The 20,089-nt window shown below is 33.0% G+C and overlaps 2 protein-coding genes across 2 annotated transcripts in view; both read right to left on the bottom strand.

Moving 5' to 3' along the window:
- LOC132729831 (titin-like) overlaps positions 1-14,686 on the bottom strand; it is a 67,991-nt gene extending 53,305 nt beyond the window's left edge. The window contains exons 1-8 of the mRNA XM_060715660.1: positions 14,448-14,686; positions 11,909-12,217; positions 11,301-11,498; positions 7,097-7,189; positions 5,312-5,502; positions 3,874-4,069; positions 3,271-3,426; positions 1,964-2,095 (exon numbers count right to left, since the gene is read on the bottom strand). Coding sequence (XP_060571643.1) covers positions 1,964-2,095; positions 3,271-3,426; positions 3,874-4,069; positions 5,312-5,502; positions 7,097-7,189; positions 11,301-11,498; positions 11,909-12,217; positions 14,448-14,610 — 1,438 coding nt within the window. The 5' untranslated portion in view covers positions 14,611-14,686. The remainder of the gene's footprint in view (positions 1-1,963; positions 2,096-3,270; positions 3,427-3,873; positions 4,070-5,311; positions 5,503-7,096; positions 7,190-11,300; positions 11,499-11,908; positions 12,218-14,447) is intronic.
- Positions 14,687-14,801: 115 nt separating this feature from the next.
- Positions 14,802-17,543, bottom strand: LOC132729832 (uncharacterized; the record flags this gene model as incomplete). The annotated part of the gene is made up of 2 exons (XM_060715661.1): positions 14,802-15,136; positions 17,403-17,543. Coding segments are annotated over 2 exons (476 nt in total), but the record flags the coding sequence as incomplete, so codon positions are not given.
- Between the last annotated feature and the right edge of the window lie 2,546 nt (positions 17,544-20,089).

Raw genomic sequence — 20,089 nt, 5'->3', positions numbered from 1 at the left:
TTACCTTGCATATCGTGGCAACTTCCTTAAAAAAGACACTTCACAAATTTTTTTTGCCTCGACAAGGATTTTAACCTTAGGCCTCTCACATCCTAAACGAGCGCGCTACCTCTGCACCACAGTGAAGTAATACGCATGTAGTGTGAATAAAAACGAGTATATTTTAATTCTAAAATTGAGAATTTTCATTTCGTATTTGTAATCCTTTTTAATTCCGAGGTTTTTTGTTCACGACAAACCTGTTGTTAAACACTGATGAAAACAAGATATGTTTGTAAAACATGTATGCCCCCCCCCCCTATCGGCAGCCAATTTGTCATGTGATCAGGTTATTATGCATGACTTCTGACCCAGTGAACAAGCAATTAATAAGGGTTATCTAGTATCTACTGGTCATGACAAGTCACAAGGTAATAATTATTGTGACCCCATAGGTTGTTTGCAGCAATTTAAGTTATTAACAATCTTACCAAATAATATATACATAAATGTTATGAATCACATAGGCCTCATTAATGACAGCCAAATTGTTTTATAACATAAGACCTTCAAATGTTTATACCAAAAGCACATAAAAATATCAACCAAGGCAACTTGAGTTGTTAAGTTGTTGGTCAGAAACGGTCATTAAGTACAAGGTCACTATGACATTGACACCTTGACCCCAAAATCAATAGGGGTCATCTACAGGTCATGACCAATCATCATACCAAGTTTGAAGTTCCTAGGCATAAGGGTTCCTTAGTAATTGATCGGAAACCGTTTTTACCTACAAGGTCAATGTGACCTTGACCTTTGACCCCTTGACCCTGAAATCAATAGGGGTCATCTGCTGGTCATGACAAATCATCATACCAAGTTTGAAGTTCCTAGGACTCAGGGTTCTTTAGTTATTGATCGGAAACCGTTTTAACCTACAAGGTCAATGTAACCTTGACCTTTGACCCCAAAATCAATGGGGGTCATCTGCTGGTCATGACCAATCATCATACCAAGTTTTGAATTCCAAGGCCTAAGCGTTCTTTAGTAATTGATCAGAAACCGTTTTTACTTACAAGGTCAATGTGACCTTGACCTTCCCCCTTGACCCCATTATCAATAGGGGTCATTTGCTGGTCATGACAAATCATCTTACCAAGTTTGAAGTCTCTAGGCCTAAGGGTTCTTAAGTTATTGATCGGAAACCGTTTTAACATACAAGGTCAATGTGACCTTGACCTTTAACCCCTTGACCCTAAAATCAATAGGGGTCATCTACTGGTCATGACCAATCACCATACCGAGTTTGAAGTTCCTAGGCCTAAGTGTTCTTTAGTTATCACTCGGAAACCATTTGGTCTACGGACCTACGGACGGACGGACCGACAAGTGCAAAGCAATATACCCCCTCTTCTTCGAAGTGGGGGCATAATAATTTAGCGAAAAACTTCTCGCCAAAACAGTCCGACATGTATATATTCCATTACTCGACAGTCAGATTTATTTGTGTACTACGCTCTGGAGTATTCGGTAATCGACAGAGCTAAAAATAGCATTTTCATTGATTAAGCTTTACGGAAATAATCGAACATTTTTCATTGGGTAAAAAAGATATTCATCCGCGAAATTTGTGATTGTAACCTCATATTTTTATTGAATAATGTAAACTTTTAATGCACTGTAATTCGTTCAATGCCTACATTAAAAATTTATTCTTTCTTTTAAATTGCTGGTTTTTAAGCAGTTTTGAGTGAGAACTACTTTGCGTTGTTAGGTCTGTGAGGAAATTTTGTGTAAGACCGTGGATGTTAGCTATGTATTTACTGATCTTGCGATCAGAAAATACAAAAACTGATCAATTTTTAAAGTGCAAAAATGACCACATTAATAACATTCAGGTGTGTAAATATACAAAAAACTTAATTTAACTTATATGGAGATTGTTGTTTTTAATTTCACAAAATATCAAGATAACAATGTATACCTGTAGGAAGAGTTCTGTATTGTATCGTCTCAGTAGATGTTTTTGAACCTTTTGAAGTAGTAGCTGTCACTAAAACACTGTAATTCCAATATTCTTGAAGATTTTCAGCAAGATATTCTCTAGTGTTAAACCCTACAGGAAAATAAAATATATACCTTTCTTTCATAAAAATGTTCATCAAAATGAGACAAGATTAGATTAAATTTTTTTTACATAATTCCTTTAAATCTGTGTTTTCTATGAAAACATTTGATTTATTAGTATCTTAAAAGTCTGAAATGTAAAACAAGTAATAACTTTCATACTTAAAAATGTTTTATCTGAATTATACTTATGATACTATTAGACCTCTAAGCTGGAGGCCTTTTTTCCACAATAAGAATGATTCATAAAACTTTTAAAAAGGTTCACTAGGCAATGCTCTATGCCAAAATTAAAAAGATACTGTATTTATCCACAAAAATATAAGAATGTGTTTTCCTATTCCTTAGTCTACATAAGGCAAGTGCTACATGCTAAATATCTTAGCTCTTGACATTGAAGTTTCACAAAACTAGACTGAAATGTTTTTCCTTAAAAAGTCTAATATCAATTGAGGACCCTATGGGCAGGGCCAATACTGACCCTAGGGACATGATTAATTCCAGTTTTGTAAGGGCTAACAAGACAATGCTACTAAAGGTATTGCAGTTTCACCAAATTAAGGCTTTTGAAATGTGTTTTCCTATATAAAGCTAAATTAACAAAGTAAGTATATGTGGGTGTGTTGGTCAAAATATTGACCCAAGGGGTATGAATAATACCAGTTATTTTATGGTCAAACAAAGTGATGTCACATGCCAAATATCTACACTCTAAGCATCGTAGTTTCACACAAAAAGACTAACATGTATTTTCCTAAAATTCTATATAAATCATGTAGCCCCTAGGGCGGGGCCAATATTGAATTGAGGGGCATGATTCATATCAGTTTTGTAAAGGTCAATACGGCAATGCTAAATGCTAAGTAGCTGAGTTCTAGATATTGTTGATTCATATAATGGAACTTAAAATTTTTAATATGTTTTCCTCTGTAAGTCTACATAAAATCAAGTAATCCACTAGGCAGGGCTAATTTTGAACTCTGAGAAAGTGAAACATTTGCTATGCACATTGTCTCATTATAAGTAATATTTTTGCCAAAAATTTGAATGTTTTCTTATTGGTTCAAACGATACAGAGAAACACAAAAAAACTGCCACCAAAGGACGGACGACCATTGCATAATATTATATACCAAAAATTTTTCAGTAATTTAAAAATGCAACCTGTCAGTATAACTTGTTTGGACTCTGCTGGATGATCAGCCATCAGTATAACTGTGTAGTTTGTTTTGCCAGGTCTGGGATCATCTATTTTCCAAGTCACTTTAAAGGATGTTGTCTTTATTTCATTGACTTTCACATTGTATGGTACTTGTGGAGCTGTAAAATAATACAATGAGGAACTTATATTGTGATAATGAAAAAAGATTATTCAAGACCTGTCTGCACAGAGCAAGCTCCACTTTTGTCAGTGTGTCTAGTAATTCAATTCAAAGTGTTTTTCATGCAACACACATCACTAGTTTCAGATTAAACAATTTTATGTGACAATCCACATATAATTTATGTTACCCCACTACCTTTATACATGTATATGTTGACAATAAATCTACCTTTTACAAAATAGATATTTTTTATTACAATTGATGATTATACATATATCCTAATATAGACTTTACAATTGACATCAAAACAACTGATAATTTTTTATTACAATTGGTAATTTCCTTTTACAAATTTCTTTATTCAACTGATAATTTCTCGCCTCAAATGACAAATATCAACTTTAACTTTTCTTTCACTGATCTTTTAATTGTGAAACAATACCTTCTTCTTCTGTTGTTATATCTAAATCAACAGTATTGCCAATTCCTAAATTGTTGACAGCTGCACCAATAATTGTATAAGTTGTATCTGGTAAGAGATTCAAAAACTGGTATGACTTTGAACCAATGAGCTCAGGCTTGTTTACAGGAAACAACTCTCTCACATTACTGTCACACATATGCTCTAAAGTAGAAGGCTGAAAATAAAAGTTATTTAATCTATTGATTAAGTCCTTCTAATAAAAATTATAATCAAAAAACTTTTTTAATATTAAACAATATCTGACAAGCTTGTTGTCTGTATAAAACAGGAAGCTGATCTGATGTTAACCTAGGGTACTTGAAAATTGTGCTCTTACCTGACCTTCGCTATTCATCCCTCCTCCCACCAAAAAAGTACAATTTGATTTTCACACAAATTATAGCAACTAACTTGCATATGAAAATTATTATTGTATATGAAGGTATCGGTTAGAAAGTAATAAATGTGATATACATTGCCTAAGCTTTCCAATAACTAAATTCTGTGATAAAAAATTAAACAAGGAATGTTGAACGACACATATGCCCCCCTTTCTAGCCCTTGACTCATATTATTGGTAATTTTGTTACAGAAACTTGTCATTAATGGATACATGAAAGTGTTCAGTTATGGAAAAAAGAAAAATAACAAAGACTTTGTAATAATGATAGTTTTCAAGATAATGAGCGGAAAGTATTATGACATTTAAGGCCCCTGCGACCTTGACCTTTGAACTAGTGACACAAAATCAATAGGGGTCATCTAACAGTTATGACCAATCAATATTGGAAATATGAAGACTGTGATAAATAGCTTTAAAGATTATGAGCTGAAATTATACTACCATTCAAGTACCCTGTGACCTTGTCCTTTGACTTGGTGACCCCAAAATCAATTGGGGTCATCTACTAGTTATGACCAATCAATATGTGAAATATGAAGACTTTGTGATGAATACTTCTCAAGATAATCAGTGGAAACCATTCTGACTTTTAATGCCTCTGTGACAATGGCCTTTGACCCCAAAATCTATAGGGGTTATCTACTAGTTAAGAACTTATGACCAATCAGTATGTGAAACATGAAAACTTTGTTATGAATAAGTTTCAAAAAAAAAAATAGTGGAAAACATTCTGACATTTAAGGCCCCTGTGACCTTTGAACTAGTGACCCAAAATCAATAGGGTCATCTAACAGTTATGACCAATCGATATGTGAAATATGAAGACAGTAATAAGCGGTAACTATTCTAACAAACAATTTTCTGCAATGATATCTCATGGTCAATCTCAATATTAACATATTTTTAGCAAAAAAACTTTACTAGGAATAATATTACAAAAGTCTAAAATAACAAAACCATTATCAACAAATTGTGTAGAAACCAAAAAACTAAACAAACATGAATAATATTCACCTCAAAAGTTCCAAAACAACTTGGGGTTAAACATTTATAAACAATTTCTTCCACACAAGTGTCTTGTTTTTTCAGCTGAATAACATATCCATAGATTTCTTCACTGTATGAATTGATAGGCTCAGTCCATTTAATAGAGATGTTTCGACTTCTGACCTCAATTGCTTGAAAACCATCAGGCGGGTCAGATACTGAAAAATGTTTGCAAACATAAATGAGTCACAATGAGTTAAAATTAAATTTATTCCAACTTCCAAAATTAGATTACGGTTTCAAACAAAAGAACTACTACAAACTAAAACAAAAGATGCCCGAAGACAGCAAATTCCACTTGTCTCAGAGATTCAATTAAAGCAACTCTCAGGATTATCTGCCCATAGAAATGCATTTCAAATTTTGTCAGTCAACAAGTAATCAAAGTATTTGAGCATTTTTGACTAATGTACCTTAACAGAAAAGATTCAATGTGCACTAGAAATGAGTCCATATGGCAAAGATGCCCCAGCACTCTATGTTTGTCAGTCTACTGACGTAGGGTAAGACAGTATGATACAAGGGTCAAAAAAGAAAATCCTACATGACCCCTCTACCCCTAAGTGGTTTCGGTATAAAAACAACAACCAATGTTCCCAATTTTAAAATTTTGATTTTTCCCAATATTTAGAATTTCCAATTTTTTTATCCAAAAGAATGCCTAAAAGAAAACAAAAATATTGCATTTGTGAAAAATGCTATGCCACAGTATTAATACAACAATTAATAGTACGAACAGAAGTAGATCATTTTTATATTTCAATACAACTGATGCACAACATATTACTGTCCCGTGAGTGTGAGTGGACAGTAATTATGTGGCAAGTGGGACAATAGGTAACTGTTCTTTATCTTTAATGTCATTCATTCCGTAATGCTTTTATGTGACTATTTTCTTTTGTGTGGCTAAAATAACAATAGAGAGAACAATAGAGTAGCCACATAATTACTCTCCTGTTAGAACGGACATGCTTAAAGTTTGGTATTTCAGTGACTACTCATTTGTTTTCCCTTTTGTTCTTCCAGCCAAATAAGAGGAAAAGTAGCCACATAAGAATAGCATCAAAGGGAATTTACTGTTACCTATTGTTCCCCAAAACCACCAAGTATTAATATGTTTGTACGGACGGACAGACTGAAGGAAAGATGAACTTACAAAATTGATACTTGTCAGTAAGCAGAAGGTGGATAAGCGAAAGACCTGAAATCAAATCCCACTGTATGGGATCATGTGTTTATCCTGTATACCAAATATGACGAGGCTTTAATTAGTAGTTGCTGAGAAACCTGTTACAAAAATTTCCTACCATAGATCATTTATGTCAAAAACTTAAGTCAGTCAGTCAGAGCAACAAACCTGAAATCAAATCCCACGGTATTGTACTATGTGTTAATGCTGTATACAAGATAAGAAGAGGCTGTGATAAGTAGTTGCTGAGAAAACTGTTTTCAACTCGCCAATGCCGCCCGAAATTCACCATACTATAACCCGGGTTCGCACCTGTGCAACTCTGCCAAAAATCAAAATCAATGCCGACAATATGCACAAATAGACTTGGTACTGATCATTCCTGTAAACAGTGTAAAGTTTAGATGAAATTGCACCAGCAGTTTTTGAGAAGTAGTCTTGACAAGTTTGGTAACAGACGGACTAACAAATAACTCTCTAGAGGCGACACAAAACTATGGACATGTAGGATCAGTGGACAGATTGGGTAGAAATGTATATACGAGATAAGAATGCTAACTTACATTTTGCTTTTGTTGTACAATAAGGAGACTGTCCAGATAGTGATGAATTGTACATCACATTTTCTGTGTATACTTTAAAAATGTAGGTACTTCCTGAAATATATACAATTATGATATATTTGTTTTATTTGAATTTAACCTTATAATAAAGAGATCACATAATCTTTTATTTAATTCATCATTTTCTTTTTCTCCAATCTATTGATTTTTTTATTGCATAGTTTACCACAAACATGATACATTAGAATGCTGTTAACGTATTAAACAGTGAAAGCAACTGGACAAAGTTATTTTAATCTGGCATATAATTTTGCAAAAAAAGCTGCTGATGAATTCAAAACAACAATATATATAGGTGGTAGGTAATATGAATTCAAATTATGATAGATGGTGATGGATATTACTATAAGCAAATACAAAAACAAGTATTAGTATCTGTTTATAAGAAGTGACTAATAAGACATTCTTATAAGCATAAGAATGTGTAGTCACAAGTTTTAAAATGAAACTAGAAATATGTCCATAGGACACAGGTGCCACAACACTCCACCGATTTGTCAATCTTATGTCTGTAGGCTAATATTTTTTGGCTATATGTGCCCAAGTTAAAAACTAAAAATCTTTTTATTAAGTAAAGGGCAAATACTACAAACTGAATAAATCCACAAGAAAATCCCAAAGGTGCATAGGAACACATGCTGACCAACATTCTTGTAATCTTTCAGGCCTACAGGTCAAATACCTTTTGAGTTACGTGCAACACAAGTTGAATATTGTAAATGTTTACTTAGTTAAGGGAAATAACTCTAACAATACTATATATATCCACATGAAAATACCACAACTTCACATGCTGGTCAACATTCCTGTAAGGTTTCATGACTCTAGGTCAAATATTTTTGTGTTACATGCGACACAAGTTAAAAAATGCAAATTTTTACTTATTCAAGGGCAATAACTCTAAAAATACTCAAATACCAAAGTGCACAACTTCTTATGCTGATCAACATTCCTGTAAGGTTTCATGACTCTAGGTCAATTACATTTTGAGCTACGTGCGACACGAAAAAGAGAACGGAGGGACGGACGGACGGAAGGTCGACGTTTCAACATTTTGGCTTTAGGGGCAATTTTCTTTGTTATTTTCTTTGTTTTCTTAAGGGCTACTAGCCCCTAAACCCTTTGATCACGGAATGAAGCTTTTGTTCTCTTTTGTTCTCTTTACTGTTATATAGCCCCTAAACCCAAAATGTGTGCTCGGACCAACGGACAAGGGAAAATCTAAATGCCCCCCATAGTGGGGGCACAAAAAATATTTGGTATTGTAGTGTCAAAAAAGGAAACTTAAGATGTATTTTCATTTAAACATTTATATAATCTAAGTGATCCCCAGGTGTTGGGTCAATTTAGATCTCTGGGGCATGATTAAAATAACTTCTGTTGAAGAAAAAAAGTGACCTGTGGTATTTTAATTTCACACAAAAACTTATAAAGGATTTTTACTATGTAAGTTTATTTAAACCAAGTAATCCAAAGGATTTTTCTATTTCCTTTATATGAGGTGACTCGAACCCGTCTGAGCAATGACTGTGGACAAGCATCCTGATCAAGTTAGTGACAATTAGGCAAAAATGTTACCACTAGAGTGTTAAAGAATTAACTGTGGTTTGATGACCGACGACGGACAATCAAAGATCTTAAAAGCTCCTAACGAGAAAGCATAGGTGAAGTAAAAAGTAATTAAGAATTCTAAGATGGGTCTAAACTGAGCAAAGTGTAACTATAGGGTTTTGTGCATGCATGTCTTTCATGCATTCAAATTTTGATAATTGATAAATATTCAATGTTTGAAGTTTGATAATTATACGAAGTGAAATAGGTGAAAACAATACCTGTTGTTTTGTCCCTTAAGATGTTTTTAGGTCAAGAACACAAGTTTTACTTTTATGTTACGTGTGATCTCGACTATTCTGATATAGACATTCAATATTGGGTGTGACATATCATCATGATGTTCAAACATTTATGACAAGTAAATTTAAAATCCTTCCATGAGTGATGTCTTATGTTAATTATATAGATCATCAATGAAAAACTTTTATGATAACAAGTGTGACCTTGACCTTTGATGTAGAGACCTACATCTTGAGTGCCATACCTTGTCATCTTGTCAATTTAATGTATGCCCGGTTTATTTAAAAATCATTCAAAGAATGACCTAGCCCTTTTTCACGAAAACAGCTTGACAGTAACCTGACTATATTCCATCATTCAAGAAGAAAAAGTTATTTTGTTTTGATAATATAATCTAGTAACACAGTTAATTAAAGAAGACAGCCATGATAGCCCTTAATTACTCACCTGAGCAGATGGTCCAATTGAATGAGATTGTGATATTGCGACACTGGTAGAAACATAAATTTTACAAATTTAAGTGTGAAGGGGTGGGTATTTTATAAAATAACTTTGTTGAATCAATAGTTTTCATATTATGATTACTTATAAAGTATATTTACAATGCACAAAAATCTTAAATTGTGAAAAGAATGTTTAGGTTTGGCGGCAACCTTAATCAGCAGACTGGAACCATTTGATGATTTGAGCAACTTTTAAGGATTACCATCAAAGGACCATCTATGTAAAGTTTCATCAAAATCCACCCAAAGTTAAAGAAGAGATAAGGGGGGCGGTGGCCTAGTGGTTAATGTGTCTGCCTTCAACCCACGGATCACTTGTTCGAGCGCTAATCGGGTCATGACCATATTCCATCATATGACACCTGTATTGGTTGGTTCCAGGAAGCGTACTCTTAATGATAAATATAACGTACAAGAACTTGTTTTGTTTCACATGCTTAAATAATTCGAGCTTAAAATAGGGGCTTACATATTATGTAAAGGATTTATCATTTTCTTCTTTTAGCTCTAAAAGCCATTTTGTTTAACAAACCGTTACAATTATAGTAACTTCAGTAAAGGACTGCCCACTGATCATTTCTTTAGAGTTTTATCAAAATCTATCAGGCAGTTGAAACCATGATTTCATTTAACATTTTTCTATTGTTTTTTGCACTGGTTCATTAGACCAGAACCATTTGAGCCGTTTTTATAATTCCCATCTAAGAAAAATCCATCAAAATCTACCAAACAGTTAAGCCAAAGATGTTAAAAATTTTTCCATTTTTATCCATCTTCTTTCAGCAAATTGAATCCATTTTAAGCAGGATAATTCCTGAAAAGTTTCATCACTATTGGTGTTGGAATTTAAGTAACAAAAGCACTAAAAAGGCAGGGCAAAATATGCCCGAATGTTTATTTGTTTGAGTAGTAGAAAATAGTCTTTCAATTACGGTAAAGACCCAATCAAGAAACTTGTCTGAATTTTTTTTATCTGAATTATACTCATGATACCATTAGACTTGTGCTGGAGGCATTTTAACCCTAAGTGCATGATTAATAAAACTTTTTAGAGGTATTATATGCAATGCTATATACCAAATATAGAAGCAGAGTATTTATCCACAAAAATAAAGGATGTGTTTTCCTATACATCATCTAGTTAAAGCAGGTGACTCCAGGGGAAGTGCAAATACATGTATGTATATAATATGTAGAAAACTACAAATTTGATGTTACATGCCAGATATCTAATTTCGGGGCTTTGTTATTTCACACAATAAGACTTAAATGTGTTTTCCTATAATCAAGTGACCACAGAGAGGTCCAATTTTGACTTCAGGGGAATATTACTTTTCCAGACATTAACACGGTTATGCATCATGTTAAATATCTTAGCTCTTGGCATTGTTGTTTCACAAAATAATACTGAAATGTTCAGGTGATAAAAAAGGAAATACCTTTATAAAAACAATAATTTTTGATTATTTGCATTTTAAATATGGCATTGAAATATTTATATTGAACAATGTTTGAAGTCAATAGCTTTGATAGTTTCTGAAAAATGTTAACCATATCATCAACAAGAAGAGCTAAAATCAGTATTTAACAGATATATTGGTGGACATTGTAACAGAAATACTAAATCGTTAATTGTCCTCAAGCTGATTTAAGCATCTCTATAGAAAAAAAAACAAACTTAAGTTAGTACAATTTTAATTTGATGATTTTAAATTAATCTTATACAAAACTATTATCTAACAAGCAGATCTTCTTATCTGTCAACATGCTACAATTATTAGTCATACCTGGACTAAGTTGCATCACTTGATGAGTTTCAACAATATCAGCAGTGCTGGTAGAAAATAACAAGGTATTACTTGCACTTAAAACCTCAATGTTAAATCTGACAAGATCTCCATTTGGAACCAATGGTTTTAACCATTTCAAGGTGATAGACTCATCTTTTAGCATATCACATTTAACTTCTGTTGGAGGATTTGGTACTGAAACATAATTAGAACAATTATTCATATATAAACTTATGTTTAATATCTGAATAAATTCTTTTATGCAGATAAGAAAAACAAAATTAAAATTGCATTGTCTATGGTTGCAATGAGACTGTATGATTTACAGACATACATTTTCAAACAAGAACTCACAGATCATGCTTCACTGCTAACCTGTTTCTTTTTCAAGTAAGCTGTCAAGTTAACAATGTTTCAGAAAACTTTAGCTGGAACTTCTTCAATTAATTTGCTACAGACATACATATGCAAAGTGACTGACTCATTTCTTATTAACATTTTAATATTTGCCCCCAATGAAATTACCATTAGCAAAAATCAACCATTTATAAAGTTCAAATAAGAATAAATCAACTACTTCAAACAACAGCAATTAGTATAGTTACTTTGTACTGTTGTTGTGATTTGTTCCACATAAAAATCACTCCATTCATAGCTTGACATATGTCTACCCTGATAAAGTTCACTTCTTGCTGAAATTTTCACATCATAATAATAACCATTTTTCATGTTTTGGTAATAAATGTTGCCAGAAGTTTGTGTAAAGTCATTCCTTGTTAGCTGACTTGTACCATCAAATAATTGTACTCTATAAGAAATAGCAACACCACTACTAGGGGCACTCCAGTCAATGGTTATCCGTTGATCTGTAGCATCTAAATCTAGAGTTGTCAGTAACCTAGGTTTGTTTGGTTCTGAAAAAACAACAACGGTAATATAAATGACTGATAAATTGATATATTTACAAAAGTAATATCAGAATTGCCTGTACACTTTTTGTATAACTTTTAATTACACATGTAACATATCACTGAGCTTCTGATACAAATTATTTGTCTTTAATAAAGTTTTTTATCTAACATTGTTGCAAAAACAAACACACAAACAAACAAAAAAACAAAAACCCCAACCAAATTACAATTCTTTGAACATGATTAAAAATCTAAGTATGAGTATTGAGGAAGGACAAAAGTAGGTCAACTGATTAAGTTTCTTTTACAATTTACAGAAATGATCTTATAATACTGTGGTTTGACGATTAATACTGAAATGATTAAAATAGATGTAAAATAGGTATTCAACAGTTATTGTCCCCATTGTTCTTGATTATTTTATTTCAAATACGACAAACCAATTGGGAATCCATTATTCATAAAAAAAACAAGAACGCCATATAGCTCAAAAGAGGATCGGTTTATATGGACAAGATTAATTACCAGGATATTCTATGTTCAAACGAGCCAGAACCATTTGAGCATGTTTTGAAATGCACAACCTAATGATCATTGCTGCACAGTTTTATCAAAGTCTATCAAAAGGTTGAGCAGGAGGTGGCATTAAAATAATTAAAATAATGTTTCCCTATTTTTAGCTGTAGCAATCATTTTGTGGGCAAACAGGAACAATTGTAGTAAAGGATCATCAGTACAATTTCATCAAAATCTTGCCTGCCAAATACCTACGCTAAAAGCATTGTAGATTCACATAATGAGACTAAAATGTTGTTTCTTTTTTCTATATAAATCAACTGACACTTGGGGCTTGGCAAATATTGAACCATAATGAATAAATGATTTAAGTTTTGTAAAGGTCCACAAAGCAGAGCTACATTCCAAATATCTAGGCTAAAGGCATTGTAGTTTCACACAATAAGAGTTGAATGTGTTTTTCCTATGTAAGTCTATATAAATCAAGTGACCCCTTGGGTGGAGCCAATACTGACCCAAAGGGAATGACTTAAATTAGTTTTGTAGAGGTCAACAAGACAATTTTTGTTAAATGTCTATGCACTAGGCATTGCAGTTTCACACAATGAGACTTAAAAATGTTTCCTGTATTTCCTATATAAGACATTATAAATGATTTCAGGGATGTGGCCAATTTCATTCAAAGGAAGCCTAAATCTATGTATTCTACATTGTCTCATATAAAATAATATTTTTGCCAACAAGTTAATTTAATTTCCTCTAATTGAATCAAAATACATGTATACCGAGCAGACAGATAATTTTGAAATTCATACAAATGACTGAGTGTGACCTTGACCTGAGGAAGGTCAAACCTTCTTCTCTCATCATGGTTATAATTTTCTGTCATGTACTTTCATTTCCTTCAATTTGTGTTTTGTATCTGGGACTGCTTTGTTTTTATCTTGATGACATTGAAAAAATATTGAATGGAAAGTTCAGATATAAGTGATAAAAATTTTGCCTATATTCCGTCTAACTTTTTTGCACTGTCAGCTCTTAGTGAGTATACAAACTTATAGGGAGATTTTTTATCTAAATCTTAAACTTATATCACTTCATTCATATCTGCATCTGAAATCATGCAAATGTCAACAAGGTTTTTCAATATTTGGTCTGTGTGATTTATATTTGACCAACATATGATCCATATTCTAATATGAGCTAGAATTTATCAAAACAACTTTTATTTCACATTTTAGTAAAATAATGACAGAATGGGCACAACTACCAGTATTTTCTGAAGTTTGACACCAGCTTAGATAGAGGTCTCTAAAAACTCAGTAAAAGTTAAAGATCTTAAAAGAAATTTGACCTCCAGAGTGTGAAAAACAGATGTGGATGAAAGAAAATGGAGAAATGATCACACTTTTCAGTTCATGCTTTAGAATTTTGTAGTCAAATTATGCTTATAGGAAAACAATTTCAAAATTTTTCAGCCAATGCAGAAGATAAATGACTAATTTGTTAAATAAATAACATTCATAGACATTTCATAAAAGTCATACTAAAAAAACAAGAACAAAAATCAACAAGGCAAAGGCAACGTTCACAGGACGCGGCCCCCGACACACTCAAAAAACCTCGAGCGGACATAAGGGTGAAAAACCTGCACTTTTTAAAGGTATATATTCATTATTTTTGTATGTAGTTCAATCCTCCAAAAGATAAAACTTACTTGAAGCTTGCTCCAATGTCATAGATGTTTTCCGAGTATGATCTTTTCTAGTGTTAGTGTTTACAGATATCAGATTCACCTCATATGCCTTTCCTGCTGTTACACCAGTACTGATATCAAATGACGTAGTACTGGCAGAAACCTCATTATTCCCCCCTGCCATACTAGTATCAGAAATTTTAAGACTCCACTCTACTTCATACTTGTTAATGTAAGATGCTTTTCCCCCTGAAGGAGGTGTCCATGAACGTTCACAGGACGCGGCCCCCGACACACTCAAAAAACCTCGAGCGGACATAAGGGTGAAAAACCTGCACTTTTTAAAGGTATATATTCATTATTTTTGTATGTAGTTCAATCCTCCAAAAGATAAAACTTACTTGAAGCTTGCTCCAATGTCATAGATGTTTTCCGAGTATGATCTTTTCTAGTGTTAGTGTTTACAGATATCAGATTCACCTCATATGCCTTTCCTGCTGTTACACCAGTACTGATATCAAATGACGTAGTACTGGCAGAAACCTCATTATTCCCCCCTGCCATACTAGTATCAGAAATTTTAAGACTCCATTCTACTTCATACTTGTTTATGTAAGATGCTTTTCCCCCTGAAGGAGGTGTCCATGAAACTGTAAATCCTGAAGTTGTTACTGATTGGAATGTTATGCTAGTGACTGTAAGTTCAGATACTGAAACATAATTTAGATTTATATGTAAAGCGGTGCACAATGTAAGCATCTTCAAATTCTTTTTAAAATCAAAATACTATTCTTAGAAAAATCTATTTCTGTTTTAGCAGGCATTATGGATGAAATTGCCAATCTGACAAAAATACAGAGACCATCTATATTGGCTTATTTCATTTAATATTTATTTTATAAGGTGCATAACCACATAAAATATTTTAGAAATGTTTGCAAATTGACAAGTAGTCCTTATAATTCTAAACAAGAGAGCCATAATGGCCCTGAAATCGTTCACCTATTTATAGGTCCCGGAGCAGGGGCAAATTTAAACCCAGTGGCTTTGATTTGAACAAACTTGGTAGCCACCCATTAGATGTTTCATGATAAATATTAGTGATGTTTCGATTGTCACAATTAGCCGATAAGCAGTTACTGTTATGTAAAGTAACAATAAGCGATTCACAAAAATTTGTTCTGCGATGTCGATGTTTTTTAAAGTATCAATGGGAATTAATTCTGACGGTAATTTTCTTTTATTTTTTATAGTTTTTATTTTCCCCGATTGCAAAAAGTTATCTCAGAGACAATTTGGAGTTGAACAGGATCAATACTTGATGTAAACAATAGTAATATAATGTGATGTGAATATTATTATTTGACATCCATTGGAAAATAAAATCTATTTCGTAAAATTATAGCTATATAAGGTAAAAACAGTGTTGAAAAGTGCTAAATGAAGTTCATGTTACTGAATTATTAAAGTGCCTTGGGAAGAAATGTTACTTCCCTATTTCTTTTTAACGCAATTTTATTCAAAAAGTAATGGATTATGTCCCATCAGATTGAACCGTTATTTCCATCACTAATAAATATATAAGTTCTAGCTCTTTGGGGCTTTTAAAAGATGATTTTAACTATGCACGTGTAAGAAAAAACATTGAACCCCCCTCGGACGGGGCAAATTTTGACCCCAGGATTTTTATTTGAAGAAACTTTGTAGACATTCTTTAGAAAATATGTCATGCTTAGTATCTTAATTCTAGCTCTTTGGTTTTTTTAAAGAAGATTTTTAAAGTTTTTAATATACACAAATAGGGAAAATCTATGACCCCAGGGGGCGGGCCAATTTTAACCCCAGGGCCATTATTTGAACAAACTTGGTAGACACCCATTAGGAGATGCTTCATGCTAAATATCTTACCTCTAGCTCTTAGGGTTTTTTTAAAGAAGATTTTTAAGTTTTTACTATATACATAAAGTGAAAAACAATGACTCCCTGGGGCGGGGCCAATTTTGACCCCAGGGCTTTTATTTGAACAAACTTAGTAAACACCCACTAAAAGATGTTTCATGCATAATATCTTAGCTCTAGCTATTTGTATTTTTTAAAAGAAGATTTTTTAAGTTTTTACTATGAACAAATGAGGAAAATCAATGACCTCCGGGACGGGGCCTATTTTGATTCCAGGGCTTTTATTTGAACAAACTTGCTAGACACTGACTAGAAGATGTTTCATGCCAAATATTTAAGGTCTAGCTCTTTAGGCTTTTTAAAGGAAGATTTTTTAAAGTTTTTTTCGGTTGCCATGGCAACAAGAGTTCTGCATGGAATCAAATTCTTTGAACAGTTTTTAAAGTTGACTACCAAAGGAACATTCCTGTGAAGTTTGGATGAAATTGGCTTTGCAGTTTATGAGGAGATGTCGTTTAAAGTAAAAGTTTACGGACGCTCGACGAAAAACGATCACAAAAGGTCACAATGTCACTTTGTGACAGGTGAGCTAAAAACCTGAGCTGGACTACATGTTTAAGTTAAACTAATCAGAAAAATGCAACCAGAACTTGGGCCTAGTGTTGAATTGTGAGTTATACTACTCTCAAATAGCCTCATTTATGATTTTCATAAATTTAGTAATGTCATGACTTTATTTGTTATTAGGTGAAAAAGTTGAAATACTATAACATTTTAGTAGCTTATAATGGTAGTACTAGTATAAATATTCTTTAAAATTATGGCCCAGATTAACAAATGAAAAGGAAAAAAAGGGATAAATGTTGAAATTTTCACACTATGTTTCAAACAGTGACACTATGGTTTACTTTTAAATTTTTTCACCTTTTGTTTGCACAAATATACCGTATAAGTTGATATTTCCATGTGTCGTAAAGTAAGTGAATTGAGAATAGTAGGAAATTTTAGCAATTTTCTTCATTCGCATTGCTTACTTTATCACTTATACAGTAATTTAAAATGAAAATAGAACCATACCACTTTCACAGCTTCCACCCACATCAAAACCATTATTATCGTAGTGATTGGAACCACATGTGCACTTTTTATCCAGACAGGCAGCATTGGCATCAGCACATTCATTTGGTATATTTGAACACTGTACTCCTAAGGCTTTCCCTGAAAACAAGAGTGTTCAGTGATCACCTGTGAAGCTTGATGATAGCAAATAAAGAGTTGTATTGAGGGCCAATTGGACAGTTTGTTGGCAACTTTATAGCACGTAGCATGCTACAGCTACTTTGTAGCAGGCGAAAAATATGCTTTCTTTATTCAAGGGCCACAACACAGTCCATAATTATTCAACCAGAAAATATGCGCAAGTACTTAACGGGATAATCAATCCTGTAAAGTTTCATTTAAATTGGATTATACATATAGAAGAATAAGTCAAGAAAAAAAAAACACTTTAAAATCAAGAGTACGACATACAGTGTTAATGCTCGTGTGAAAAATATTCTAAGTTAAAAAGGAAGCATTATCAAGTTTCATGATTGATACCTTATGGAATATTTGAATAGGTCTTGCACAACGACAAAGACAATGCCCCGGTATCAATGATGCTGCAATGATCAAAATAGCTCTACGTTTTTTTCAAAACAGGCAAGCAAATTATTTTTTCAGACAAAAAGTGAAATAAATCAGACATAATTTGCTTAGAATAGAATTATCCGTCTTTCATTTCAGATAGTTGTCATAAAAACACTAGCACTTCAGGTTACAAAGCTGTTACTTTGCTGTTTTTAAAGAAATGTTCAAAAAGCTAAACTTTTACTCACACTTAAAAACTTAAAAGTAAAGAAAAAAAAACTTTACTGAACCTAAATAAAGGATTTTTCATAGTTGGAAGAAAATTTGAAGATTTGACAATGAATAAAAGAAAGCTCCTACAAAAATACATATAACAAGAGGGCCATAATGGCCCTGAGTTGCTCACCAGAAACAACTGCTTTTCAGAGTTGGAAATTATCCATTGTCAATATTTTCTGATATTTAATTTGAGCATAGAATATGTTTAAACAATAATTTGAAGAAATGCCATGACCTTGGGCATTTATGCTTTAGCTTAAAAGGCGCCAATCAAATTAATATGTGCAAACTAATAATGCTACAAAGTTTGGTGATCATCTATCAATTATTTCAGTAGGAAATGTTCAAAGGTTTTTTCTATTTTTGGCTTAAGTGCCCCCTAAAAGGGGCCAATCAAATTAATGTGAGCGAACTTGATGAAAGCGTACCTTAGAATGCTACAGACAAAGTTTGGTGATCATTTCATCAATTAGTTTTATAGAAGAATATGTATAAGATTTTTCTATTTTTAGCTATAGCTGCCCCTAAAAGGGGCCAATCACATTAATATGAGCAAACTTGATATACGACTACCCAAGAATGCTACAGACAAAATTTAGTGATCATCCATCAATTAGTTCTGTAGAAGATGTTTAAAGGTTTTTATATTTTTAGCCCGAGAGACCCCTAAAAGGGACCAATCAAATCAATATGAACAAATTTGATAAAAGACTACCCAATAATGCTACAGACAAAGTTTGGTGATAATCCATCTATTAGTTCTGTAGTAGAAGATTTTAAAATGTTTTATTATTTTTAGCTCTGTTGAACCCTAAAAGGGGCCAATTGAAATGACATTATCAAATTCAAGTGTGAGGATGCTACAGACCAAATTTGAATTAAATCTTCCCAGCGTTTCAGAGAAGAAGACGATTGTTGACGTATGACGACGGACGACGGACACCGGAGTATCCCCCTTTTGCCCTGATTTGCTCACCAGAAACAACTGCGTTTCAGAGTTGGAAATTATCCATTGTCAATATTTTCTGATATTTGATTTGAGCATAGAATATGTTTAAACAATAATTTGAAGAAATGCCATGACCTGGGGCATTTAAGCTTTAGCTTAAAAGGCGCCAATCAAATTAATATGTACAAACTAATAATGCTACACAGTTTGGTGATCATCTATCAATTATTTCAGTAGCAAATGTTCAAAGGTTTTTCTATTTTTGGCTTAAGTGCCCCCTAAAAGGGGTCAATCAAATTAATGTGAGCGAACTTGATGAAAGCGTACCTTAAAATGCTACAGACAAAGTTTGGTGATCATTTCATCAATTAGTTTAATAGAAGAATATGTTTAAAGATTTTTCTATTTTTAGCTATAGCTGCCCCTAAAAGGGGCCAATCACATTAATATGAGCAAACGTGATATACGACTACCCAAGAATGCTACAGACAAATTTGAATTAAATCTTCCCAGCGGTTTCAGAGAAGAAGACGATTGTTGACGTATGACGACGGACGACGGACACCGGAGTATCCCCCTTTGATACTAATAGCTCACCCTGAGCCTTCGGCTCTGATGAGCTAAAATCAACACAGGAAATGTAATGTAGAAAATTGGTGCATCGTGAAAACCCGAAAAGTTCAATGTAACTCTCCTTTGAAATTTTTTGAAATTGTTGCTGTGGATAAGAAGATAGCAAGAATATTCTTGACATTCTTCAAAAATTTGAGATATAGAAAAAAATTGTTGTCTTATACCAGTCCTATTCAGCTATATCTAGGAAACCATGACAGTTTAAATAAACGTGCAGTTTGCAAGGTCTAGTGAAAATGAACAAATATATGTTAGCAGAAATAACAATCAAAGT

This window comes from Ruditapes philippinarum, unplaced genomic scaffold (assembly GCF_026571515.1).
Source record: "Ruditapes philippinarum isolate M1 unplaced genomic scaffold, ASM2657151v2 ctg8823_1_1_1_1, whole genome shotgun sequence".
Lineage (NCBI taxonomy): Eukaryota > Metazoa > Mollusca > Bivalvia > Venerida > Veneridae > Ruditapes > Ruditapes philippinarum.
The sequence above is the reverse complement of the archived record's forward strand: the minus strand, read 5'-3'. Positions and strand labels throughout refer to the sequence as shown.